This window comes from Hypomesus nipponensis, chromosome 13, assembly GCF_054491055.1.
Source record: "Hypomesus nipponensis isolate SF chromosome 13, ASM5449105v1, whole genome shotgun sequence".
Lineage (NCBI taxonomy): Eukaryota > Metazoa > Chordata > Actinopteri > Osmeriformes > Osmeridae > Hypomesus > Hypomesus nipponensis.
In genome coordinates, this window is record NC_140373.1 from 12409870 (window position 1) to 12437200 (window position 27331).

The 27331-nt window shown below is 51.3% G+C and overlaps 2 protein-coding genes across 3 annotated transcripts in view; one reads left to right on the forward strand and one right to left on the reverse strand.

The window, feature by feature from the left end:
- The window catches only part of shisa6b (shisa family member 6b), a 49863-nt gene extending 43746 nt beyond the window's left edge, over positions 1-6117 (forward strand). The window contains exons 7-9 of one of the 2 annotated variants that reach the window (XM_084670780.1): positions 1758-1910; positions 4564-4676; positions 5224-6117. In XM_084670780.1, the coding sequence (XP_084526906.1) occupies positions 1758-1910; positions 4564-4676; positions 5224-6117 (1160 nt within the window). The remainder of the gene's footprint in view (positions 1-1757; positions 1911-4563; positions 4677-5223) is intronic. The other variant, XM_084670781.1, reaches the window with a different exon arrangement.
- Positions 6118-12038: 5921 nt separating this feature from the next.
- Positions 12039-27331, reverse strand: part of dnah9 (dynein, axonemal, heavy chain 9) — a 95171-nt gene continuing 79878 nt past the window's right edge. The window contains exons 71-78 of the mRNA XM_084669842.1: positions 26128-26355; positions 23133-23324; positions 22703-22894; positions 20368-20538; positions 18462-18644; positions 16370-16623; positions 16008-16143; positions 12039-12983 (exon numbers count right to left, since the gene is read on the reverse strand). Of these exons, the coding sequence (XP_084525968.1) occupies positions 12756-12983; positions 16008-16143; positions 16370-16623; positions 18462-18644; positions 20368-20538; positions 22703-22894; positions 23133-23324; positions 26128-26355 (1584 nt within the window). The 3' untranslated portion in view covers positions 12039-12755. The remainder of the gene's footprint in view (positions 12984-16007; positions 16144-16369; positions 16624-18461; positions 18645-20367; positions 20539-22702; positions 22895-23132; positions 23325-26127; positions 26356-27331) is intronic.

The window sequence follows — 27331 nt, forward strand, 5'->3', positions numbered from 1 at the left end:
CTCCCTCTCTCTCACACACACACACACACACACACACTCCACACACACTCCATTTCCACTTAGTATGTGGCGTGGTGGTATTGTGCATTGTGACATAGCAGTGAAATGTGTTTGGTTTGAAGGTAGCTAACAGCATGCCACAGTACGAGTCAATTTTCCCCTTATGGAGGGAGTGTTGCAGACAGTTCTCTCACAGCTCGCTCCCTGTCCTCCCCAACCTCACCCCCTGCAGCTCCCTGGACCCCTGCTGTCATGCCTCCGTCTCCCTCTCTCTCTCTCTCTCTCTCTCTCTCTCTCTCTCTCTCTCTCTCTCTCTCTCTCTCTCTCTCTCTCTCTCCGTCCCTTCCCCTCTCTCTCCTTTTCTTTCTCTCTCTCAAAACTCTCCCGCCCCCTGGTCTCTGTTATCATCTGTTCCCCTCTTCCGTTCCCCTTCAACTCCCCCTTCCTCCCTTACTGCATGCCTTTTCTCTCTCTCTCTCTCTCTCTCTCTCTCTCTCTCTCTCTCTCTCTCTCTCTATCTATCTCTTTCTCTTTGGCTCTCCTCCTTCCATCCCTTCTTTCTCTCTTCTGCAGCAGATCCCCAACCCTATTTTTATCTGCCGGTTGGAGGCGAGTCTGGAGCCGCACCCTTGCCCACTGCACTGCGTGACAGGCTAGCAGTCCAGAGGGAGGGAGGGAGGGAGGGAGGGAGGGAGGGAGGGAGGGAGGGAGGGAGGGAGGGAGGGAGGGAGGGAGGGAGGGAGGGAGGGAGGGAGGGAAAGGTTGACAGAGAGGAGAGAGAGGGTAAGAGAGGAAGAGACAGGAATGGAGGAGAGAAAGAGAGAGTGAGGAGAAAGAGGATTGGGGAGACAGAGAGAGAGAGTATGAGGATCGGTGAGAGAGAAAGAGAGGAAAAAATTGGTCAAATCTGTGGGAGACGGACAATTGGTGGAGATGGTTAAAGTATAAGAGAGTACAAAAGACAGTCTGGAGGAAGGTGGGTGGAAGTGGAGAGATTGGAGAGGGGCAGGAACCGAAGGAGAAAAATTGCAGAAAGAGGAAGAGAAGTAAAGGGTAAAGTAAAGAGTACAGCGTAGGGAGAAAGGGACGGATCAACAAAGAAGAGGGAGAGCGACAGCGAGAAAGCGGGCGAAAGAGGGCTGGCGTCCAGATTCCCCTGTGTTTCTCTCTGGCATCGTATCACATCGCATCAGTCAGGGCCGGGGCGCTGCTCCACTGCACTCCCCTTCCCTCTTTCTCCCCCTCCACCCTCCCTTCCCTTCGTCTCCATATACCCCCTCCACCCCATCTCCTCCGCCCTGCCTCCTCCCCCCCCCCTCCTGTCTGAGCCCAGGGCACCAACTGACACAGGCAGCAGGGACACTCCCGAGCCAACATCTGTTGTTTGTTGATCTGTTGTTTTTGGACCGCTGTCACCTTGTCAACGTCCACCCCCGTCCACCCCCGTCCACTCCCCCCCCCCCCCCCCCCTCGTCCACCTGTCCAGCCTTGACCAATGGCTCACAGAATGCTCACCCCCTCCCACCTGTCTGGTCTTGCCCAACCGCTCACGGTGTCCAAAGACCACCACTACCTCCTTCCCCCTCACGCTCCCCCACCAACCCTTCCTCCCCCCTCCTCCTCCAGCAGGTCTGCTCTGTGATCGTTGCCTGTGGTCTGAATCTGGATCTTTTTCTTCTTTTTTTTTTTTTTTGCCCTGTGGGGGGGGGATACTGAAAAACGTTTTCTTCCTCCTGTCTGTCTGTGTGTCTCCCCAGAGAACAATAGGTTGAGCGGGATCCTGACCTCGCAGACGGAGCCCTACGACCTCTCCTTCTCCCGCTCCTTCCAGAGTCTCTCACACCTACCGCCCTCCTACGAGGCGGCCGTCAAAGCCGACCTCAACCGATACTCCTCCCTCAAGAAACTCAGTAGGTTCACTTAAGCTCTCCGGTGGCCTGCTGGCGGCGAAACAAGAAAAAAAAAAAAAAAAAAAAAAAAAGAAGCTGACTAGGCCTTCTGCCTCTCAGACTCACCGACCTGCATGTTAAAGAACACTGCATTAGTCAGGCGGAGGCCCCAGACGGCTGCCGAGACGCAGTGAGCGGTGCGTAGCGAAGCTCATCTACCGTAGCTATCCGGGGTTATAAACTCTTGAGTTGTTTTTCCTTCTCAGACTCCACTGATTGGGTGATGAGAGTGCCGAGAGAAATGTGCACATCTCATCCCCGATCAGTTCCATCATACCGGGCTAGTCATTTAGCTACCCCCTCCCTCCCTTCCTGCACGGTTCCCCGAAAAAAAAAAAAAAACGCATGAGTCATTGATATTCTACGTCAGCTCACGGGCCGCTCCTCGCAGCACTAGCCACTGGTTCTCTGTGAGCGTGTAACCACATTAAGCCGCAGCTTGTGCAAGGCCCAGCGCTGTATTGATTTAGTGTGGTACGCTGGATTCCGCCGCGTAATGAGGTCTCATCTCATGGAATCTTCTAAGTGGAACGAAAATATTCCTTAAGGCATGTGTAATTGCATCATGGCTGGCCCACTTTGCTTTTGGCTGGCGACCAAAGTGAGCGGATCACTCAGACTCCTTCTCCTGGCTGTGGGGAGTCAACAGGGGACGTCATTCTTGCGCCCGCTAACACGCCCTGTGCGCCCGCCAACACGCACAGGATAGTAGATAACCAACTTCTCCAACAAAAGTGGCAACCGAGTTCATGAGGTGTATAATACCCAAACGGATATTTAGGTGTATTATTAAGCTTGTGATTCCCAACGCTGTTTTAAAGAGAATAATGATTGAATCAAGCGATGTTTTGACCAAGTGGAAAACACAAACTGTGCGCCCAACTGTCAAATACAATGGACTGCAGTCCAGCCAGAGCGGCACAATGGTTTTTGCCAGCGAGTTAAAAACGTAGAACAAACCGCGGGCGATGCCATCCCAGCAACCTTTGTCTCCTTCCGATTCTAAAAAGCAAATCATTTGTTGCAGCAAATAGCCAAAAGGCTTAGCCGTTTCCCTTTGTTACTGCACTAGTTGTCTTCGCTCTGATGGATCATTTGGAAAAGTGCTGGAGGGAAGACAGAACAGCAGTTTCTTTGTTGGAATAATAAAAAAGGAGAACTTGGTCTTTGTGCTTATGAATGTAAATCGATGTATAAGTGAAGCATAGGCAGATATTCTAGTGTGTGCGGTACAGAATGCATTATTATTCATTCATTCCCTTTCAGATTTTCTCTATCCAATGATTTCCTCATTTAGATGTGAAAGATTGCAATCTGTTTTTTAATGCAGAAACAAATTGTTACATATCCCCCCCACCCTCTTTTTATTTATTAACCACATTACACTTTAATGTCAACTTCCGCAACTTTCTCTACTTCGAATTAAAGACTCCGAAAATTCAGAAAAGGGCCTGAACACTGCACATGATTTCTACATAGTTCTGTCTTTAGGCCTAATCACACAGGCATGTTCTATAGAGTATTCTTTGCATCGATAATAAAGGTGGAAAGGTCTTATCTCAATAATTCAAAGTATCAGATGAATGATATTAGCGTTCACCTCTGTGTCGCTTCAACAGTTAAACATTCATGGATCTCGTCAGGAAGAATGGAATGAACCCAAAGGACGTACGCTTTGGCAAACTGCACCACTGAAGTCTTTGTGGGCTTGAACTTTAAAGATTTCCATTTGCTAAATCATTTATGCCACAGCTCCAGTCAGTCATCCTCCGTGACATGGGGATGTGGACGTGTGTGTGTGTGTGTGTGTCAGCACGAGCTAGTTTCCTGAGAGAGACTGACGGTTGATGGATTCCATTCAGAGACAGCTAAAAACGAACATGTGAGGAAAAAGCCGGTTTGTTCTTCCACAGTAACTAGCCAGCTTCTATGGAAGTCTTCAGTATTAATTTCTTCACCGGCTCTTGTTGCTCACTTAGATTACTCATAAATCAGCTTGAGTAATCTCAAGGACACTCGGAGTTCATTTCAAAACTGGCACGTGACGACGCCTGGCGTTGGTACGATCAGGGCTCAAGGATGAAGTAGCCTACCCGTGTGAGGAAATTTGACATTTTGACAGTTTGCTTACACACTTCAACGTGACCTTTGTAAAGTTCAGCCCCTCCGCCAGGAGAGCCAGTAGAATCCCAGATTCGGCCTTGGCTGGAGTGGAGCTGGCGTGTGCGGAGCATGTAATCCGATTCATCCAGACATCCGTATCCATCTCCTCTTAGTATCCTGTCTCTTCGCAGGGTTAGCGAAGGTGACATACAGATTGGATTCAGATGTTATGTGCATCGCATGTGATGGTCTCTCTCACCTACCTTTACCTCTATAGCTACCTCCCTCCCTCCCTCCCTGACCAAACCACTTACAATGTTCTCTGTCTTTCTCCATTCTAATCTCCCTCATCTCTCTCCCTCATCTCTCGCCCCCCTCTAATCTCTCTCCCTCATCTCATCTCTCTCCCTCATCTCTCCCCCCCCCCATCTCTCTCCCCCGTCACATCTCTCCCTCTTTCCCTCCTCTCTCTCTCCCTCCCTCCTCTCTCTTCCTCGCTCTCTCTCCACAGCAGATAAAGATGTGGATGACTACTACTCCAGGAAGCGTCACCTTCCTGACCTGGCCGCCAGGAGCACCCTTCCCCTCCACGTCATCAAGATGAACCAGGAGCAGGTGCGGCCTGTTCAGCAGAACACCAGGACCACGTCCTACTCATGACACACAGCACGTCATATCGTCATATCATCACGCGTCACACTCACTATTGTGTGTAATTGATCTTCAGCTGTTCTTTCAACATGCGTTTTAGTATTGTGTTTTGTATTTTCGAAAAACGACGTTGCCCTGGACGACTAACGGACTAAAATGTCACATGTAATCAATGCAATACCGGGTAGGACACGCAGAAACCACCCAACCTGTTTTTTTTTTCTTCTTCTCGTGACTATTGATAATGTAGGCTCTCGCGCATAAGCAGGAGGTATTACTACACTGTGCCTAATCAGGCATCTGTTTGTGTTTCATCCTCTCTTTGTTTGAAGCACAATACATCACCCTATTGAGTCTGTCTTCTCGCAATGAGCGTTCTTGCGGAGCTCCAGCAGTTTATAAGTGAACCCCTTTGTAATTGTCATTATAAATGATCGAGCCGGATGTGTTTAGCATATTGCTAACAACCCACCCCTCTCATCCCTGTGATCACCCCCTCCCCCAGCTCCAGCTCCAGCAGCAGCAGCAGCAGCTCCAGAGCCAGCCCCCCCAGGCCCAGGTCCCCCAGCCGCCTCCCCAGCAGCAGGCCCCCCAGCAGCAGCAGCCCCCCCAGAGGCAGAGACCCCGTCGCGTCCAGAGGGCCATGTCCCAGGACCGGGTCCTGTCCCCCCAGAGGGCGCCCGAGCACGACTACAGCACGTCTCCCTACGGCATGTCCCCCTATGGGGGCCGCATCCTGTCGGACGAGCAGCTCCTCTCCGCCGAGCGCCTGAGGTCCCAGGAGAGACTCCTCTCCCAGGAACGCCTCTCCTCCCAGGAACGCCTCTACTCCCAGGACCGCCTCTCCTCCCAGGACCGCCTCTACTCCAAAGACCGCATGTACTCCAAAGACCGCCTGCTGTCTCAAGACCACATGTACCCTAAAGACCGCCACTTCTCCCAAGACCGCCTCTACTCCCAGGACCGCCTTTACTCCCAGGACCGACTCCTGTCCCAGGATCCCTTGCTGTCGCCCGACAAGATGATCTCGCTGAAACGAGGCGTGGTCACCAGCGTTTCCGGCGGTTTCCGCGGAGGCGGCGGCGGCGGCGGCGGTTTCAACGACAAGTCAATGTCACGCGCCATCTCGCACACGGACGTGTTCATGCCGACCACGCCGAAGACGGACCGATACCAGATGACCAAAATGCACTCCCATCCCAGTGCCTCCAACAACCCAGGGGCAGTGGGGGGAGCGGGGGCGTCCGGGCACGCCAACACGTTATCCATGAACCAGACGTCGTCTAAGAGGCAGGCTTTCGCCTCCAGAAGGACCCACACAGTGGAGCAGCTCCACTACGTTCCCCAGCATCACCAGCAGCAGAACCAGCAGCAGCACTACCGCACTGGCAGCAAGACCGAGGTGACAGTCTGAGCTAGCAAGCAGTTAGCAAATTAGCAATCAGCTAATTAGCTGTTAGCCACCTAGCGGTTAACTGCTAGCTCCATTGTTAGGGAGGGAGGATTGGGCGTCTTGGACTTGGGGTTAGGATTTGGGGGATTCTGGCCTTGTATAAAAGGAGAATAAGTGTAGGATGTTGACATATTCACACACACTCCTTCAAAGTTTTTCCTGTAAAGTCAATCAGAGTTTAGACCACGCACATCTTCTGGCCTTGTCTGGCATTTTCCAGAACCGATGGAGACACACAACAGCACTCTGCAGACTGAAGTGACAACTGTTCTTAAGTATCCATTAACCCAGCATACCCAGATACGAATAATACAGCAGTACTGGAGTGGGTAGGTGGGAGTTGAGGTTTCTAACCATTAATATCCGTAGTCCTCAGTACTAGATCTAGCACTCTTCATCCATGTCGGTTTTTTAAAGGTGAGCTCTAATGAGAACCCATGGATCATGCCTGAATGAGGAGGTTTTAGTGCTCTTTCTCCCTCCAACCAATCTATTCTGTGATCTTCTACGGTAACTCTTAAGGGCTTTGCATGGTTAACCACACGGACCGATGTCTCCATGACAACACATGACCAGGGGCGATGTACCGGGAAGAACCTGTAATAATAATGAAAAAGAACTTTATAAATATATAAATATATAAAAGTACCATTTGTAATTCCAGTCCTACTCATAGCTATAGAGGATTTTAAAGAAATAAAAACGGACGTTATTAGCACTTCTGTGGATGCTTCTGACCAATGTTCTGTTTCTGAAAACCATGAAGACGTTTTGTGGGTTATAAAGCACAATCAATTGAGAACATTTTCTGTTCAGTTTAGATTTTCCTGTTTTGTTCATACGTTTGATCAGTGATGGCTAGCTTGTATCAGTTATTAAAGCAACGGCAGGTTTATTTGCTTCCAGTAGACATGTGTAAATACGCTATGCTAGAGGCAGTATATGGACAAGTCTGTACTGGTTGGATTTTGTATTAGACTGTCTCTGTTTTCAGTAGATTCTGAACAAAAAAATCTTCACCGTTTTGTGAGTTCAGACTAGAAAATACCCACTTAACCAAGTATTTGACAGGATCAACTAATAATATTCAGTGTGTGTGTCTTTGCAAATCATGTTTGTAGAATGAGAAGTGAACGAATGTGTTGTTGATAAAGATATACCACTATTCATATTTGGATGTAGACTATGTTCCATTGACTTATAAAAGGAGTTGAACATCATGATGACTGGCTATAATGTTTGTTGCGGTAGGGGTATAATAAACCATCCATATTTTTCTAAACATTCAACCTGCCTCTATCAGTCTTCATTTACCTACATACATTGTATTTACATCAGATACATGTATTATAACCCTCAGGCTTGCTTGCGATCAGAATGCTGTACAACTGCCAAATTCTGGACACAGCAGAATAGTTTGGTCTGGGGTAGCTATTAATCAAAAGTAGGTATCTAACTAAGACTAAAACTAAATCTCTGTACACGGTTGACCCAGTCTAAAGGGTCACCGTTTCAATTGTGTAGGCAATACTGTATGTAACCTAGGCCGACAGCCTCATTTGACGGCTTAACCATGAGTTACAGCAGTCCTCAGATGTCGGTTAGAGCACTATTTTACTTTGACCTGTGATGTGTTACTTCAGACTTTAAAGCTAGTGCGATTCCAGACCTTCTTTAAATTCATCGAAAACCTTCCAAAGCGACCAACGACAGTCCCCCGCAATCACATTCCTCAACCAACACAAAAGACAGGGAAATAAGCGAAAGAAGTTTCGCTTTCCAATTTACACCCATTCTCTAACCCATCAGCATTTAGATAGAAATATGATTCGGCGATCAAAAATAATCTGGAAATGGAGGGAATAGGGACCGAAGTTTGCGAGGTGAGACAAGGTGCACGAGAGGGCACGCACACACCCAGGTTGACAGATGAACGGGAACGAGGGGAAACTGGACAAGTAGTAGCCATGAAATAATCAGAAGCTTTCAAACTGTCGCTATGCATTTTATATTGCGTCCTCTTGTTTAACAATAGCTATTTCTCCCTCTCCCCTCCCCTCCGGTTTTTATGTCGACGTGATGGCTGTGGACCTGTTTTGTTGTTTAAATATTCAGTTGAGGCTGTCTGCCTCATGTCCCATCGTTTGCTCTCTGCTTGGCTGGTCTCTTGTTATGCCAGGTATTTGAGGACTGTCATCTCGGGAATAAACCCTAACCCTAAACCTTGAGAGAAAAAGGTTTTCATCCATATACAACTTATTTTCCTACCTCAGAGAGTTAGACATGAGACAAGACTACAGGGCATCTAAGACAAGCATAGCGAACTGCAGTTACTCCAAGGCCTTGTTCCTCTGTGACTTTTTATATGACGATATATATTTCTGGTAATCCATTGTCAAATTGAAGTCCAGAGATGTCCATAATAGAGCACTAGTATAACAAATCGTTTTTAGATCACATCCTGTTTCTACACAGATAAAGATTTGTGTGGCTGCATGATTGCACCGTGGGATCCTCGCTCCGCTGTGTCAAACCGTAATCCATCTGCAGACTAGTCAATACCTGCTGTTAGGAGACGCACACACTGAGAGAAGGGTTCAGGAGGCACAATTAAGGTGGCTGCAGGAATTATGAGACAATAAAGCTCGGCTTGGACAAGAAACATGGCGACAAAGAGTGGTGTTGCAGGGAAAGAAAAGAGTGAGTCTCCACACTGTCCATCAAACCATTTAGATCATGATGAACGAACCAGTGATATAACACAATCGGCGTCACTTCGAGTCACCGCACTATTGAGTCAATGAATGTTTTGTACCGTGCACTGAGCACACACGGCAGGTCCAATGTTCCTCCTGGAGGAAAAAACAGGAAATAGTTGCGATAAGCCGTTTTTCAATGTGTTATCCACACAGCCGTAGTTTTCGTAACTCAGTTAAATCCCACACAATTCCCTGCTTATCTCGCACTGCACAGGACCCAGACCCAATACCAGTCATTGGGGGTAATCCACACATTGGAGGCAGCTAACAGACATTTGTTTTACAACAGATGCCATATTGAGATAAACATTTAATTAGCAGCTCATCAACTCTTGTCAGAGCCAATTACCCCAGTCCTCAGCCCAGCCAACACTGCTCAGCTCACAGGGACTGGGGTCTGGGAGAGGCAGGGGGTAGGGAGAGGCAAGGGGTTGGCAGAGGCAGTAGGATGGTTGAGGCAGGGAGGTCGATTTTTGGTGGGGACTGGGAAAGTGGGGATGGTGGGGGAGGAGGATGAGGTCAGGGCGGCAGAGATTGGGTCAGCGCGACATCAGGGGTCAGGATGGAGATAGGGACAGAGACGGGCTGGGATAGAAGGACAGAGGATTGACAGAGAATAGGATGGACGTGGGACGACCATGGAGCCTGCTCAGAGCCCAACACCTCTGCCTCCCCCCAGCCGAATCAGCCATGGCCAGTAGGGGGTTGCGAAGGGATGGATAAGGGTAACCTTTCTCCTCACACAATCCCTTTATACCTCCACTAACCACGATAGAGCCTGGAGCCCACACAACACAACAACAACCCAGGAATAAAAAACATCACCTTCCATTGTTATCGCAGTCGTTCGTCTGCAATTAGTATTCCGTTTGCCTACGTATCACACACCGCAGCAACGTCACACGCAAGTTAGCCCATTCCTCGGACTGACCTGTAACCTAGCAACCGGCTGACTTTGCACAGCACAGTGGAAGATTAAAGGTAGCTTCTTTACCATTCTGAGCGTGAGGCCCCTTTGATAGATTCTTCGCTTTCTACTCCGACTCTCTCCTCAGGACTGTGCTACATGCCAGTAGCACTCCCACACCACCCTCCAAATATGAAATATGAACTGTTGTGCTGTTTTTGTGTGTGTTATTTATTTATTTTGGTCAGGGGCCCTTTAAAAAACAATAGCAGCGCAGAGCCTTGACAATCACTATGGTTTGAGGAGCCCTGAGAATCTGCAGGGCCTCGTCCTGATTCTGCTGAGCTGCTGCTGGCGTTGTAGGAGGGGGGGGGGGCAGAGGGGGGGGTGGGAGGTAGAGGGGGAAGGGGAGGAGGCAGAAGAGTGGAGGAGGCGGAAGGGGGGAGGGGGGTAGGAGGTAGAGGAGAAGGAGAAGGGGAGTAGGCAGAAGAGTGAAGGAGGCGGAGGGAGGGAGGAGGATGGGGGGAAGGATGGAGGGAGGAGGGGGGTCTCTACAACAGGAGGCGGAGGGAGGGAGGAGGATGGGGGGAAGGATGGAGGGAGGAGGGGGGTCTCTACAACAGTAGGCGGAGGGAGGGAGGAGGATGGGGGGAAGGATGGAGGGAGGAGGGGGGTCTCTACAACAGTAGGCGGAGGGAGGGAGGAGGATGGGGGGAAGGATGGAGGGAGGAAGGGGGTCTCTACAACAGGAGGCGGAGGGAGGGAGGAGGATGGGGGGAAGGATGGAGGGAGGAGGGGGGTCTCTACAACAGGAGGCGGAGGGAGGGAGGAGGATGGGGGAAGGATGGACGGAGGTCTCTACAACAGAGGTTCTCCTTTTTTACTTCATCTCACTGAAGCTGATCCACTGAGAGGCCCCCGCAACCAGGAAGGTGAGAGAGCTTTCTCCACCCCTGGATCTACAGCACAGAGTTCTCCAATGGATTCAGTCAACAAACGGCTCCAAACGAATTTTGAAGTGCGTGTAGCCTATGGGAAAAAAATTGTAAACATAATTTCTCTGCTTCCGCGAGGATGTGCGCTCCACCAGTGGAGGGGGAGGAATGAAGAGGCCGCACGAGCGCCTAGCCACACCACCAGACGCAGGCCGCATCTATTTTCCTAACCCCACCTGGAGGTGTAATTTGCGAGTTCGACACAAATTGCCTCCCTCTGCATTATTGCTTCCTTTCTCCTCGCCCCCCACACCCCCCCCCCCCCCCCCATCGTCCGACCGTCCCCCTCACTCCTCTCTGTCTCTGAGCGCATTGTTAGGGTTCTCCAATAACCAGTGAGAGGAGACACTGGGGAGCCTGGGATGATGAGAGAGAGAGGGGGGGTGGGCGGGCAGGATGGGAAGATATAGAGGTAGAGAGAGAGAGAGCGAGATAGGAAAAGAGAGAGAGAGAGAGAGAGAGAGAGAGAGCGAGAGAGAGAGAGAGAGAGAGGAAGACGTAGGGAGGGAGAGGAAGCGATAAAAAGAGGGCGAGAGAGGAAGAGATATACAGGTAGAGAGGGAGGGAGAAGGAGAGAGGGGGAAGGAGTGGTCGAGGGAAAGAAAACAGGAGATCTTCACCGAAGAGCCCTGCCGAGGCGTCACAACTTCAACCACAGCAGTAAAACACATTCCTTCTTTCTTCTTTCCCTCGGCCGTCCTCCGCGGCTGTGTGCGTGTGCGCACCTGTCAGCACGTGTACACGAGTGTGTGCTTCCAACGTGTGTGTGTGTGCTTTCATGTGTGTTCCCTTGCATGTGTGTGTGTGTGTGCGTTTCCTTGCATGTATGTGTGTGAGTGCGTTTCCTTGCATGTATGTGTGTGCGTGTGTATGTGTGTGTGTCGACTGTTCATCTGGGTGCCATAGAAGGCTATATCTGTGAGACTCCAGAATGAGCCTTCCAGTTAGGGGAGTTTGTTTTAGAGACGGAGGAGAGAGGAGGGGGAGGAGAAGGAAAAAAGGGTGAAGCGAAGGGAGGGGAGAGTCTGTCCAAACTGTTGGAGGAGAAAAAAGGCAGCTGGGAGACTGGAGACGTGAGATTGGGGGAGGACTGCAGATGAGAGCAGCGTCTGGCTGGGTGAGGAGGCTGGGAAGTTTGAACTCTTTTGCCGAAAACCAGGGACTGTGTTAGAGGAGAGATAAGTGAACACAAGGCAGGAAACAATGAAAACCAGCGACACGTTTAAATGTAAAAAAAGTCTTTAGTCTACAAAAATCATACAGGAAGTAGAAAAAGCGGTATGAAACAAAATTCATTCATCTTATAATAGAATAAAGGTAGATAAAAAAGGAACTTGTGCAGCTGTGATTGTGCCGATTAGAAAGTGAACAAAACGTTATCTTATTTTGTGTTGAAAAACTCCCATACAAAGAGTTTTGACTTCTGTTCTGTATACAGGACCCAGAGACCAAGTCGTGCCTTAGACGAACTTGCAAGCTCTTATCTTAGAGAGACTATGGGCTGCATGAATCTTGGTACTCTCATATCCTACCAAGGCAAATGCAGAGCTAAGTAAGGCTGGTTACTGTCTATCGGCTATGCTAATTTCCACCCACTTCCTGACTTTACTGGCGGATTTAAATCCCCCTAGAAAGTGACTCACAGTTACATTCAGCATCGCGGGCAGACTGACGTCAACACACATTCGCACATTGTGCTGCCTTTTCTGGCGTCGAACCCACAACCCTGTTTTTACCACGCATTCATCACCTAATCCTGTTCTCCTGCAGCAACTGACCACAGATCTACTGTAGCAGCACCCTAACCCAGCTCTGCTTTAAGAACTGACCGCAGATCTACTGTAGCAGCACCCTAACCCAGCTCTGCTTTAAGAACTGACCCCAGATCTACGGTGGCAGCACCCTACCCCTAACCCAGCTCTGCTTTAAGAATTGATCCTAGATCTGCAGCAGCAGTGCCACCCCAGCCAGGGTCCACTTGGAGGGCTTGTCTTTGGTCTTGAGGTTGAAGGTCCAGATGTAGGTGGGTCCTCTCTGGCGGGTCTTGTAGACGGGACACTGGTACACGCTCCTCACTTCCTGCTTGTCCACCGGGACGGCCTTGATGAAGATCACAGGCATGCTGGGAGTCAGCTCCTTCAGACGGGCGTCCACCATGAGACCAGCCTGGAGGAGGAGAAGGGAGGATGGGGGGGGGGGGGTGAGGAGGTGAGGGAGGTTAGTGAGGGAGGAGGAGGGGAGGAGGAGGGTGGTGGTGGTGAGGGAGGTTAGTGAGGGAGGAGGAGGGGAGGGGAGGGGAGGAGGAGGGTGGTGGTGGTGGTGGTGAGGAGGTGAGGGAGGTTAGTGAGGGAGGAGGAGGGGAGGAAGGTGGGAGGAGGGTGGTGGTGGTGAGGGAGGTTAGTGAGGGAGGAGGAGGGGAGGGGAGGAGGAGGGTGGTGGTGAGGAGGTGAGGGAGGTTAGTGAGGGAGGAGGGGAGGGGAGGAGGAGGGTGGGAGAAGGGGGTGGGGTGGTGGTGTGGTGGTGAGGGAGGTGGGGAGGAAGAGGAGATGAGAGTGATGAAGGGGAGTTGAGGAGGAGGATGACGACCGAGGGGAAGGAGGAAGAGGAGGGGAAGCGGGTGAGGACGAGGGAGATGGGGTGGAATAGAATAGAAGAAGGGGCATGGAATGAGGAGAAGGAGGAGGAGGACGGAAATGTCGAGTAGGAGGATGGGAGAAGAGGGATGGAGTGCATTAGACATGCACAGAAGGAAATATTCCCCTGAGCAAAACAGTGGGTGTCAACTTATCACAGGAATAGCACATGCAAACCCATAATGAACTTGAAATAACACTGCAAGATGAATTGAAAGAATAACCCGCAGATCCTTGTCCTGTTTTCGCATTTCTCAAAACTTTATTAAACCCTTGAACAAGAACAAAGAGGCTGTTCTATTAATCCTGGTTGGCAGTGGGACACTATAGCCTTTTCGGAGCAGCTTGATATTTCGGTCTCCTTGAAAAGTGGAGGAAGTTGCAGGAACTTGAGCTGAAAGTCGCCCTGTCCCGTCTGGCAATGCACACTCAACAAACACACTGGAACAGAGCGGTCCGTCTCATTAATTAATCCCCCTCCACTTAGTAGCTAGCAGACAGAAGTTCCACCATGCCTGCCGATTTACGGAACTGAAATGTAAATCCGTTTGACTTTGGAGGGCTCAGAGGACAAAGTCGTTTACGCCTGTTTGTCTGGGTGAATTACAGCCCTAATTGCAGTCTGCAGTTGTCGTAAAACTTTACTGTGCCTTTAAACACTGATTGCTTTATGTACATTTAGGTAAATAGAAATGACAGCGGGTCGCGGCGATGAGACCTCACCTCATTGCAATTCACGACGGTTTCGAAACTGCTTTCTTTTTGTTATTTTGAATTGATGTGGACCCCTTTAAAATAGCGACAATATCATGAACATGCTCATGTATCTGCTTCCAAGGACAGGTTGAATGCACATCCTCTTTATATGTAGTCAGCGTGCTGCTCTAGTGTATATGTATCCTGCAGTCTCTGAAGCTACATCCAGTCTGAATAGGCAGCACAGCTCATTCATATAGATGAGTAGGTTTATCATAAATCTTTGACTTGTGCAGCTGCACACGGAGGGGAACAGCAGATGGAGGTCTGCTGCGTCTTTGCTTCACACTCCACTGAACCCAGCCACTGTCACAGGGCTGGCCCACAGGCTCACACAGGAGGAGGGAGGAAGAGAGGAGAAGGGAGGGGAGGGGAGGGGAGGGGGGAAGAAGAGGAGAGAAGAGGGGGAAGAAGAAGAGAGGGGAGGAGAGGGGGAAGAAGAGGAGAGGGGGGAAGAAGAGGAGAGGAGAGGGGAGGAGAGGAGAGGGGGGAAGGAGAGGGGAGTGGGGAAGGAGGAGAGGAGAAGAGAGGGGGGATGGAGAAGAGGAGAAGAGAGGGGGGAAGAAGAGAAGAGGGGAGGAGAGGGGGGAAGGATAGGGGAGGAAAGGGGAGGGGGAAGAAGAGGAGAGGAGAGGGGAGGGGAGGAGGGAAGGAGGAGAGGAGAGGAGGAAAGGAGGAGAGGGGAAGAGAAGAGGAGAGGTGAGGGGAGGAGGGGAGGACGGAAGGAGGAGAGGGTAGGGGAGGGGAGAGGAGGAGAGGGGAGGGGGGAAGAAGAGGAGAGAAGAGGGGAGGGCAGGGAAAGGGAGGGAGGGAGGGAGGGAGGGAGGAGAGGAGAGGAGAGGAGAGGAGAGGAGAGGAGAGGAGAGGAGAGGAGAGGAGAGGAGAGGAGAAGAGAGGGGAGGGGAGGGGAGGAGAGGAGGGAAGGAGAGGAGAGAGGAGGAGAGGAAAGGGGAGGAGAGGAGAGGGGAGGAGGGAGAAAGGAAGGGGACGGGACGGCGAGTGGAGAAGGGGAGGGGACGGGCGGAGCAGAGAGAGAAGAAGAGGAAGGGACAGGAGAGGAGGAGGGGGGGAGCGGGATAGGAGCGGATAAAGAGGGGAGAGGAGCTCGTCTGCTTATCCTCCCTCCAACTTTAGCAGCAGTGGTCTAAAGTGTTCCAGTGCACACTCTGCACATTCTCTAATGAACAGGTCTACAGGGAGGCCTGGATGCATATAGATAGAGGAGGCCCGGGATGTGTGGAGTCCAGGACGAGGGAGATGTGTGTAGCGCGTCATGTTCGCACCGTTCGCACCGTACGGCGGAACATATAGAACACAGCGACACGTCCCAGAGGAACCAGAGCTCTGTGACACCAGCAGAATGTGTCTTCAGCTCGACGCAACTCAACACCACTTCTGAGATTTATATATACTGCATTATCCTCTGCGCGCATGTTTATATACCTTATTTATATACGTATATATGGGGTCATATATGGGGTTGATAACAACATAATATGAAGCATTTGTAAATGAAGACTTAACCGGTCGTTCAACATTTATAAAATGCCATTTAACAGAACTCATCACTAATCCTCATTTAAACACAATGTCATGCATTGAAAATCCACAAATGAGTTCATCCTTGATATATGTATAGGATAAACTGTATATACACACACACACACACACACACACACTGTAGATCCTGTATTGATAGTCTAGTATACGTATAGCTCTTCCTATTATTATTCCTAATATTAACAACTTGAACGGGGGAGTTATTCCCGCTCTGGGGGGGGGGGGGTCAGAGGTGGGGTACCTGCGTGTCCCAGCGCGCCCCCTCCATGTAGAGGCCGTACACAAACGCCCCCTCCCTGGGCGGCGAGGCCACGTCCTCGCGGCTCCTCTTGGTGACGTCACACTGCAGGCACATCCTGTCCAGCGGCCACTCGTTCCTGGTGGGAGAAAGCGCATCGCAGGACGTTGTGTCGTGACCGCGAGCGCGAGCGCCAAGCAAGGGAAGCAGGATGGTGAGAGATAGGGATGGATAACGATTCGATGGTCACTCGGATCTTAAGACCTCCTTATTTGACGAGTGACGAGTGTCGAATGCAACAAAAGAACAGCAGGTTTGAAACCCCCGCCCCCCGAGAACCCCAGAAGTGAGTCTCTGCAGGTTACCTGCGGGCCGTGGCCTGCATGATGGCGGTGAGGAAGGACTGGGGGTTGAAGAAGCCGGCCAGCCACACGGCCGAGGGCAGGGAGAAGTCGGCCACCCAGGCCTCCAGCTCCTTGATGCGGCCCAGCAGGTCGGTGAACCACAGCAGCAGGCCACACATGGATGGGTAGGCACGCTTCGTCCAGCCCTCCGGAACCACGTCCAGGAAGATGGCGTTCTGGAGGCTCTCCATGTCGCTGGTCATCGTCAGCTCGCCCTGGAAGAAGAATGTTCCGGAAAGTTCTCAAATTGTTGCCTCGAGTCTGGGGGTGTGGGGGTGGGGGGCTTGACGACTTGTGAGTTCATTCACTTTGTGGGTGTTAAGCAGTGTTTGCACTAAAGCAAACCAAAAAGACGTGTCATTTTCAGTCTCAGGCAGGTGATGCTGGGAAGCGTTGTCTCGCCTTCGCAGGTACAGACGCCTGTTGCCCTCTCCTACCCCACCCTCAGAGAACACTCATGCATAAAGAAACTAATGAAGAACAGTGTTGTGTATCAGGGGCAGACAAGACAGTCTCTCCAAGAATAATGACTCGAGGTGGAGATTTATCAACCAAAAAAAAGGAAAAAAGAAAGTATATATAAAAAATACAATAAAACGGCGTCGTGAAACGAAGCGTCCTTCAACGTCTGATACGGCTGCTGATGAATGCGTGTTCACACTTGGCTGTCATAACCATCCGTTACCGGGGCGATAACAACACACAGCTGTTACCGCCTTTTAGCAGTGAACCTCGCGCACCCTGTCAGCACTTCCCCGAAACACTCAGATCCTCCTCAACCTGGTCCTCTTGGCCCCAGAAGCCATCTAACCCCCCCCCCCCCCCCCTCACCAAGGCTACCAGGCTGATAGATCCATTTATTTCCACAGTAAAAGAGGAAATAGGACTGGGTTTGCGGGTGGAATGGACACCGCCGCTACTAAATCAGCAGGCTGAAGTGTTCCAGTCACACTGTGGAGAGAACCGGGCCTTGTTAACCCAGAACAAGCTGCTCTGCTGTGGTTCAATACTGTATCACAAGGCAGACAAGTGCTTCAGTGCTCTCTCTACTTTACACACACACACACATACACACACATAAACACGCGCACACACACACGGATCGGCACGCCTATGCGCAAACACACACCCAGAAAGGGAACACGTGCATACGCACAGACGTGTGCGCGCGCACAGACACCCACGCACACACACTCACTCACTCACACTCACGCACACACACACGCACAGAAAGACTCACGTGCACAAACACACAGACACATGCACTGACAGCGCCGTGCGCGCATACGCGCTGTGCACACACCAAGCTCCGTTGTGACCTGTAATACTGAGCTAGTACTTAAGACTCGTGTCCCGACGCAGTGTGCTGACGGTAAGTTATGCACGGATGCTAATGCAACAGGAAGCCAGGGTAAACACAGGGCAAGCAGCTAGCGGAGCGAAAAGCACAAGCCCAAACACATACTGCTCTAACAGACCTGACAGTCTGGAACTGTTGTAGCATCATGCTCTAGAACGAGCCTGGGAGTGTGTGTGTTGGGGGGGGTGGGGGGGTGGGGGGGTGGGGGGGGGGGTGTTGAGGGGCTGAGATCAAACTAGGGAGAGATTGTGCGTCATCAGCAGCTTCGTCGTCATTATTACTTTCTATCCCTTACTGTTCCATCTCCATCCCGACCTCCTCCCCCTCCTCCTCCTTTTCCTCCTCCTCTTCCCCCTCTTCCTGAATCCCCTCCTCCTTCTCCTCCTCCTTCTCCCCCTACTTCTTCACCTCATCCTCCTCCTGCCCCTCCTTCTCCAGCTCCTCCTTTTCCTCTTCCTCCTCCTCTTTCCCCTCCACCTCCATCCCCACCTCCTCCTTTTCCTCCTCCTCTTCCCCCTCTTCCTCCATCCCCTCCCCCTCCTCTCCTCCCCCCCCCACCATCTCCACCTCCTCCCCCTCCTTCTCCTTCTCCACCTCTCCCTCCTTTTCCTCCTCCTCCTCCCCCTCTTCGTCCTCCTGCTCCCCCTCCTCCCCTCTCCTCCTCCTCCCCGTCTCTCTGACGTCTTCTCTGACCTTGAGTCCAAGGCTGAGCTCGCGGAGGGAGCGTCTGAGCTCCTGGGTGAGCAGGTTCATCCTCTCACACTCCTGCAGCGCCACCACCTGGTAGGGGGTCCTCTCCTCCGCCTTCCCCAGCAGCTCTGCCATGTTGAACTCCTCCGGAAGCTTCTCCAGGATCTCCTCCAGGACCGCACGCACCTAGGAGGGTGGGGGAGAGTAGGAGGAGGAGACCGAGAGTGTGTGTGTGTGCGTGGGGAGTCGGTGAGTGTGTGAGAGTGTGAGTGTGTGTGTGCGTGTACATGTGTGTGTGACAGAGAATGAGTGTGCGAGTGAGTGAGTGAGTGAGTGAGCAGAAGAATGAGTGAAAAAATGAAAGAGAGAGATAGTGAGTTGGGAAGTAATCCAGAAAAGGTTGTGAGGGTGACTAAAGAGGTTGTCCTATCATGGACACTGTAAGGTTATGGAGTGATCTGATTTGGACGAGGCGATAAAAAGCTAGCGACTGTTCCTTGGCCTCTGAAGATTAAAGAATCACCAGAGATTAGACTATTGCTGTCAAATAAACACGATAAGCAGGCCTAGTGCTGACAGTCTGAAAAGTGGTTCTGGGAAAAACAAAAAAATCCATAAATATTCATTGAAGAAATATTTGCAACAACAGCTCTTTGTCTTCAATAACAGTCAAACCCCCTTGGGAATCAATACTGGTATGACACTGTACACTATTTATGTGGTAGGTGAAGTTAACGACTCCAATATTCTCATGAACACCTGAGAGATCAATTGACTTGAGTTTAACATCAAACTAAGCATTGGAGGTCATAATAACTATGGATTTGTAGTTCTTTGTAGTTGGATGTGTCTTTGTCAGCGACCAGCAGACTCAATACCAGCAGACTGAATACCAGAAGTCTGCTGGTCGCTTGGCTGGTTTAAAGCTTCTAAGCTTTAAAGGTCACACGTCATAATACACCCTCGCATGAACACACACAAAGGCACACACACAAAGGCACACACACACACATCCCCCCTTACACACAAACACACACAAGCACCGCTACACACACTCACACACACACAACGCTCACCCCCCCACCCACACAAGCCTAAAGCAGATGTATATGTGTGAATACAGACGCAGTCCTGAAGGAAGAAAAGAGGATTTCCTCCTCTCCTCCTCCTTCCCTACCCTCCTCCGCTTTCCTCCATCACACCATCATCGCCATCCAGGGCTCTTAGACAGACAGCTATCTGACCTGTGTTTCCCTCCAGGAGGGTAAGTCAGGTGACCTGGACTTTTCCGGAGAGTTTACAATGCCTCAGGGGGGAGAAAGCTATAACCTTATCTGCTTTGTGCTTTCTAGTATGGTGCTGTAAACACTGCCAATGGAACAGGGGCTGGGGGGGAGGGAGGGGGGTGGGGGGGGGCTGGGTCTGGCAGATTGTCAGGGCCAGGACGGGATGGTGGGTAAGGGGGGGGGGTCAAATACCTGGGAAGACCGAGGTTGCATGTGATAAGGCAGGTGAGGCTGGTAAACTGAGGAATCCTGACCTCCGACTTAGGCCCTGTCAGTCACAGGAGGGGTGCTTCGACAACCCAGCACGATTAGTAATGTGTGACAGCTTCCTTATGCTCAGGTCGAAGGCAGCCTCAACACAAGATTCCCATCACATTCCCCTAATGTTAGCACAGCATTTATAGCATTCTCACACGATTCGGCCGGATACTTCCATTACTTTTCGGAATATTTACGTAGTTTCAACGACGTTCTCATGGCATTGCCACTTGGTTCTCCTTCGGAGGTTCTCGCTAACGTTCCCTTAACCTCTGCGCACCACTGAGGTCACTTTTCCTTAACGTCCTCTTGACGTTTTTTTTTTCTCTAGAACGTTCCCCCGCAACGTTCCTGGGGCCACGTACCTTCTCCTCGCGGGTGGTGCCTCCGCCCTCGGCCCCCGCGCCGTCTCTGGGCTGCATCTCCAGCACGGTGCGGAACAGCGTCTCCGACGTCTGCGTCAGGAAGCCGATCTCCGCGTTGGGGTGGAGCCCGTACAGGTAGGGCGACTCGGCAGGAAGCGTGTCATCGATGTACTGGAGGGAGGGAGGGACAAAGAGGAAGTGACACGTTGAAATTGTCTGTCCGACGTCTTCTTCTGATGGCTTTTAGAAAGTGTTAATGGTTCTTGTAAGGGGAGGAGTGAACATCCTGTTTCCAGACCTCTAATGAACGCAGAAGAAGAAGATTCCAGCACCTTACTTTGAGTTCATTCGCAAAGCTTTTAAGTAATAAAATTGAATTTACATAACTTAAAGGGAAATTGATTTTCTATTACAGGGTTTCCGTAGTGACAATGTCATTTTTTTTATTCAACTGACACATTTCATTAAAAAGCATCCATATGAAGCTTTTGATAGGAGAATATATTGGATTCAAATCAAGAGACACTTTATTTTATTGAGTTGCAATATTCGTCCTGGAGTGGCTAGATATCTTTAGTTGATAATGAATATAATGGAAAAACTTTACTGCTGAATAGAATACATTTTCCTCTCCCCCTCCCCTCCTCTCTCCTTCCCTCCTCCCCGCTCCACTCCCATCCCCTTCTCTGCATTCCCTCCCTCCTCTCCTCTCCTCTCCTCTCCTCTCCTCTCCTCTCCTCTCCTCTCCTCTCCCCTCCCCTCCCCTCCCCTCCCCTCCCCTCCCCTCCCCTCCCCTCCCCTCCCCCCTCCCCTCCCCTCCCCCCACTCCCCCCCTTCCTCTCCTCGGTGTATGGGCATCTCCACCAGATGGTGAGGTTTCAGGACATGCCCTAACCCATCCCCGGAGACACACACACTAGACACAAACACACCACACACACACACTACACACACCACACACACACAGCCCTGGGGACCTCCAGGCCTTTCCAGTGCTCATGCTCCGGCCAAGTCTCTACCACTCAGCTCTCAGCTCTACAGCCAAGTGTAAATCGCTGCAGCCCTCCACGCCTGGTGTCTGTGACAGGCGGGACGTGCCCAGCGAACAGCACCCAAGCTGGAGAGTAATTCAATCCCCCACCCCACCCCCCCTCCGTCCCCCGTCCCCCTCCCCCTCACCACCCCCGTCCGTCCTCTCCTCCCCCTGGGGAGCTGGTGGGAGGAATATGGAATGTCTGTGGGCGCCGGCGGACATTTTGAGAGCCAACGTTACTGATACGAATCTTGGCAGTTGTCAGAGTTTTGTAAGAGGGGGTGAGGGGAAAGCTGCTTCCTGCTGTCACCCGGTACGAGGAGAAAGCAGACTGCAGAGATGGACACAAGCATGCCCAGGAGAAAACGACACCACATAGTGACACACGTTTTCGTTCTCCGGAGAATCCCCAACGGCGGTTTTGTGGACAAAAATATGGTTTCTACCTGATAAGGATAAAACTGTTAACACTTTCGATAAATGTACTCGATAAAGTTAGAGCTGTCATGACTCTAGAACGCCCTCCACCAGGTGTTTCTTTAGTAGAGTCTCAAGAAACAGCCAATATTTAACTTTAATTTAACTTTTCTTATAAATGATGGATTCAAAATGTGAACATTGTAGATAAATGTACTTGATAAAGACAAAACTCTCACGATTCTAGAAAGCTTTTTTCCCTCCACTATGGGTTTTTGCAGTGGAGTCTCAAGAAATATTGAACTCGAATATTTTTCCCATCTGAATCTCAAGGTTACTGTTCCTATAGATGCTGGATGATATCCGTGAGGTGAGCTGTGATGTGGGCTAGCTACCTGGGCGCCTCAGAGGCAGCCCCAGCGAGGCAGAGAGGCAGGCCCAGCGAGGGGTCTACTCTTCGTCAGCGAGTCTGCTTGAGAGATTTTGAGTTCTCCCTGAACCCCAGCTGCGCACGGACGACAGAACTGTTTGAAGTACAGAAAGACTTCATTGGGGAAAATGGTTGAAAGGTTTGGATTTTTGTATACTTTAGTCGAGTACTGCTGCAAACATGCTGTTTTTGCTTTTAGCTTGATTGACAATGCTAGTTGTATAAATAAACACCTAAATACTGTCCTGGTAATCCATGACGTAAAATATACAATCGATATACCACTGTACAGTAGAAGTGTTTTGTAGCACTTATGTTAATTGTCTTCAAAGTCAATTGAAGAGTCTTCAAAAATATTCGATATCCTCTTGGGAATTGTAGTTTCTGAGTCCCACCTGACAGAAATGGTAGTCTTTGGCAACCGACTGATGGTAGTTGTAGTCTTTGGGCCTCACCTGGTGGTAGCTGTTGTAGTCCATGTTTCCGGGCAGGGGGAAGCCGGGGGCCAGGCAGTGTTCTCCCTCCATCATCTCTGGCCTGATGAACTCCTCCAGGTAGGTCCGGCACAGACGGCGGTCCCAGTCGTCGGTGATGTGGCCTCCGTACATGATCTCCCCAAACAGGTAGCGCAGGTCGTCGTACGGCACCTGCAACACACGCGTGTGCCCCAGGGCCGTTTTACAATCCACACACATGGGACGCGCGTGCGTAGGGGACACGCGCGCCCGCGGATACACACACACACACAAGACAGGCAAACCAGCGCACGCAAAGGCTCACATATACAGGCGTGCATGAGCGCTGTCTCTCACACGCACGCTCTCGCTCTCTCCCTCCCTCTCTGTCACACACACTCTCTCTGTCGTATACACGCACGCACGTCACCTTGGGGTTGGCCTCCAGGTAGTTGTAGAGCACGTTGACGGAGATGGTGAGGTCTCCCGTGTTGAAGGGGTAGGAGCGGTTCCAGCCCTGCGCCCCGAACTTCCGCCTCTCGGCCACCACGGCGTGGAAGTAGCACAGCGAGAACAGGATGGCCTTGAACTCGTTCTCCCGGGCGCACATCTCCAACGTGTCCTGACCCCGGCGGAAGAAACCAAATCACAACAGAGGCAGACGTGACTGAGGGGAATGAGGACTGAAGTCACTTGTCGGGGGGGGTGTCACATACCAGGCGCGCTGACAGAACAGTTTCAAGCGCCGGGCACTTCCTCTATGACAGCCACACCCCCGGACCCCCCCCCCCCCCCCGCGCGCACAGCGACTGCGGAAACGTCGAGAAAGCAATAAACTTCGGTGACGACTTTCCCCTTTTAATTGTCACGAGGTGTCAGGGCCGTCGGGCCCCGCGGGCTCGTTATTCCTGACGAGGGGAGTCGAGCGGATGACGCCAACGGCGGGGCCATCCGGAGGGACGGGCAGTTAGAGGACCCCCCCCCCCCCGCGCGCGCGGAGAGGCTCCCTGCTCCGGCGCGTGTCGCGTCGAGGGGAAGCCCGGGGGGGTCGTGTCAGAGGGCTGCCCGCACACACGACCCCTCCCACCCCCGCCGCCACCCTCCACCCCTCTCCCTCCCCCCACCTCTCTCTCTCAGGTCCCAAGGGAGCTGACTCTTACAACACATGCAAACTCTCTCTCTCTCACTCTCACCCACGCGCGCACGCACGGACATCCGGATGCACGTGTCACACAGAAACGCACACGTCCAGGCGAAAGCGGACACGCGCGCTCGGCCAGGCAGAGACACTCCTTCACGCGTAGACGGGGGGTTTAGTTGATATTCTATGCACAGCGGGTCCCCTCTCAGCGCAGCTGAAAGAGAAGCCGTACCCACTGCATTCATGAGCAGCGGACTGGGGAGAGGACACACACACAGACACACAGACACACAGACAGGTACACACAGCCAGGTACACACACATTCCTCGTGAATACACACACACGCACACACATTCCTGGGGGCAGAGAGACACAGGAGCAGAGCGGAAGGGTGCAAACATGCGGGACCAGCCTTCACATTTAATGAAACGTAAACTCTCAATATTTAATAACCATGTAAATCTTGATTCATAATTCCCATGGCAACCCTGTCAACGGCAAATGTAAACGTCGTGCTCATAACCTCTTCCGCGGATGCAATGGAAACACACGTATATTACACACACGTAGACAAACTTGCACAAGGATTTCTTTTGAGATGAACATAGCGCAGGAAACCCTTCCCAGCCTGCTTCACAGAACTGCTGCAGAAGGACCCGGAATCCCTTTCTGCCTTGACCACGCCAGTTCAGATAAGAAAATGCTCTTTTAGCGGTCGCTTCAATCCAAAAGCGATGACACGGGGAAGGATTTGAACCTGGGATCCAGCGGGTCGGAACGCTCTAACCACCGAGCTGCACCCGTGCCGTCGGAAGAGCGAGAAAGAGAGAACCAGAGCTGGCTTCGGGGGGGGGGGGGGGGGGGGGGGGGGCCACTGATGGAAGCCGACGTCGGGGATGTTTGTGTCCCCCGTTGAAAAGGTCAGGAGAACAGAAAGTGTCGTTTGTCAAGCTTGGCCGGGGCCTGGGCCACGCGGGAGGGCCATTACCCAGGGAGAGCGCCGCATTGATTAGCTTTCACGGACGACGCATGACTGGAATCCTCCCCAGCATTACCTTGGGGGACCTCCCAGGGAGAGAGGCCGGTCGCTATGGAAGTCTGGTGGGGGGGGGGGGCAGATAGACATCAGCACTTTAAGTAAAGTGAGTGGGAATGGGAGGAGGGGACTGAGGTTGTGGTATGAGAGGAAGAGAGAGAGCGGTAAAGGGAGAAGGAGAGCAAGAGAGCGAAAGATTGCCATATATATATATATATATATATATACATATATATGTCTATATATTGGCTGTGTATATAGAAAGGGAGCGAGGGAGTGAGAGAAAAGGCGAAACGTAACCAACGCCTAGGAACTGAAATGAACTGATAAGTGAAAGAGGTGGATGATGGAGAGATGGAATGAAGTGATAAGTCAGAGGAGGAGGTGGGGGATGGAGAGAGCAGCGCTGGTTCTGCAGCCCGGCCCAGCGATGGACGGCTCACCTCTGAGCCGGGAGAGACACGGAGCGGCGAGTTCAAAACGACATCCCTGGCTTTCTGTGTACTTCCTGTTTACTCCTCGTTTACGCCGATGTCTTGTTTACGCTGTGTGTCCTTTGTGCTATCGAACACGAAGACCAACAGCTGAGCAGAAGCACACACACACACACACGCACACACACACACACACACGCTCACACACACACACACACACACACACACACGCTCACACACACACACGCTCACACACACACACACACACACACACACACACACACACACGCTCACACACACACACACGCTCACACACACACACACACACACACACACGCTCACACACACACACACACACACACACACACATGCGGGTCACGGCAGGCTAAAGGTCAGACAGAGGTCCCTTCTACCATCTGCTCCAGTAAATTGGCATGTTGATGGAACAACTACAAACCGGAATCGACATTAAATACCTCAGCTGCTACTTAGTGGTGTGTGTGGGTGTGTGTGTTGAAATGGGTAGAGTTGTCCAAAATGAATGGCAAGAAGCCATGCTTGCGCCTGCCTGGTCATTTTTACGAGCTTGTGTGCGTGTATGCTGTATCCTGTATATAGTACGTGTGTTTGTGTGTGGGTGCATATACAGGATAGGTCTGTGTGTTTGTATATGTCTATGTATGTGTTTGTTTGTATATGTATGTATGTATGTATGTATGTATGTATGTATGTATGCATGTATGTATGTTTGTATGTGTGTGTGTGTGTGTATGTATGTATGTATGTTTGTATGTGTGTGTGTGTGTGTGTTACCTGGGTGAAGTTGTCCAGGGCCTTGTGCAGGTTGGCGTGCATGCCCGTGGGGGGCTCGTTGGTGATCTTGATGGCGTTCTCCAGGATACCCTGTGGGATGATGTGGCCCTCGGGCGTGGAGGCCGCCTCGGCGCTGACGAACACCCTCAGGTCAGGGTGGCTGCCCTCCGCCTGCTGATCCAGACGCTTCTCCAGAGAGCCCAGCCAGCGAGCCACCAGGTGGATGTTCTGCACACGCGTTTACATGTCGTCATTTAGCAGACGCTCTTACCCAGAGCGACTTACAGTAAGTACGGGGACATTCCACCCCCCCCCCCGAGGCAAGTAGGGTGAAGTGCTTCGCCCAAGGACACAACGTCATCGGGCAATTGAACCAACAACCTTCTGAGTGATAGCCCGACTCCCTAACTGCTCAGCCATCTGACCCCCCCCCCCCCCCTCCAACACACTCACAGGTACGCACACACACAAGCACAGGTACGCACACACACACACACACACACACAGACATGCATGTACACACATACACACAGACTCACGCACAGAGGCATACAGGAACACAGAAGGTCCTGTCCACACACAGACCACGTGCACACGACACACACGTGCACAGGTACTCACTCACACATACGTACATACACCCACACAGACAGAACACACACACACACACACACACACACACAGGGGATCAAGGTCGTAATATTGTAATACTTTGTAATATAATTGGCTTCTGTTTATTGCAATTTGGCTCGCGGCATATTCAGTTTATTGCCTATTTATTTGAGTGGGTCACACTAAGCAGCATAATAGAATATTGGATCAGAATGCTGATAGTCATGAGTGGATTGTGTACAGCGTGTTATTGGCCAGATTTGTGAACATCTCGGCCGAAAATGTCAGGAAAATGACTTCGTCGACCAATGGTGTCAGTTCGCGCGCCGCAAAGAACTAGTGGTTGAGGTGGAGTACAGTCAATTAAACGCCCGGGATTATGACGAGGCCTGTTTAACCAACACTGTCCGACATCCCCCTTCGAGTGAACTGTACGAGGGAAAAGAATACAGCCAAGGACCTCACTTTCTGCACACACCACCACCCATGCAGCGCTGCCCAGTCCTATGAATCTAATTACCCCACTAATAACTCCAGTCATTAATTCATAAGCCTCTTTGCTTTCTCATCTCCTTCAACACTCCATATTTAA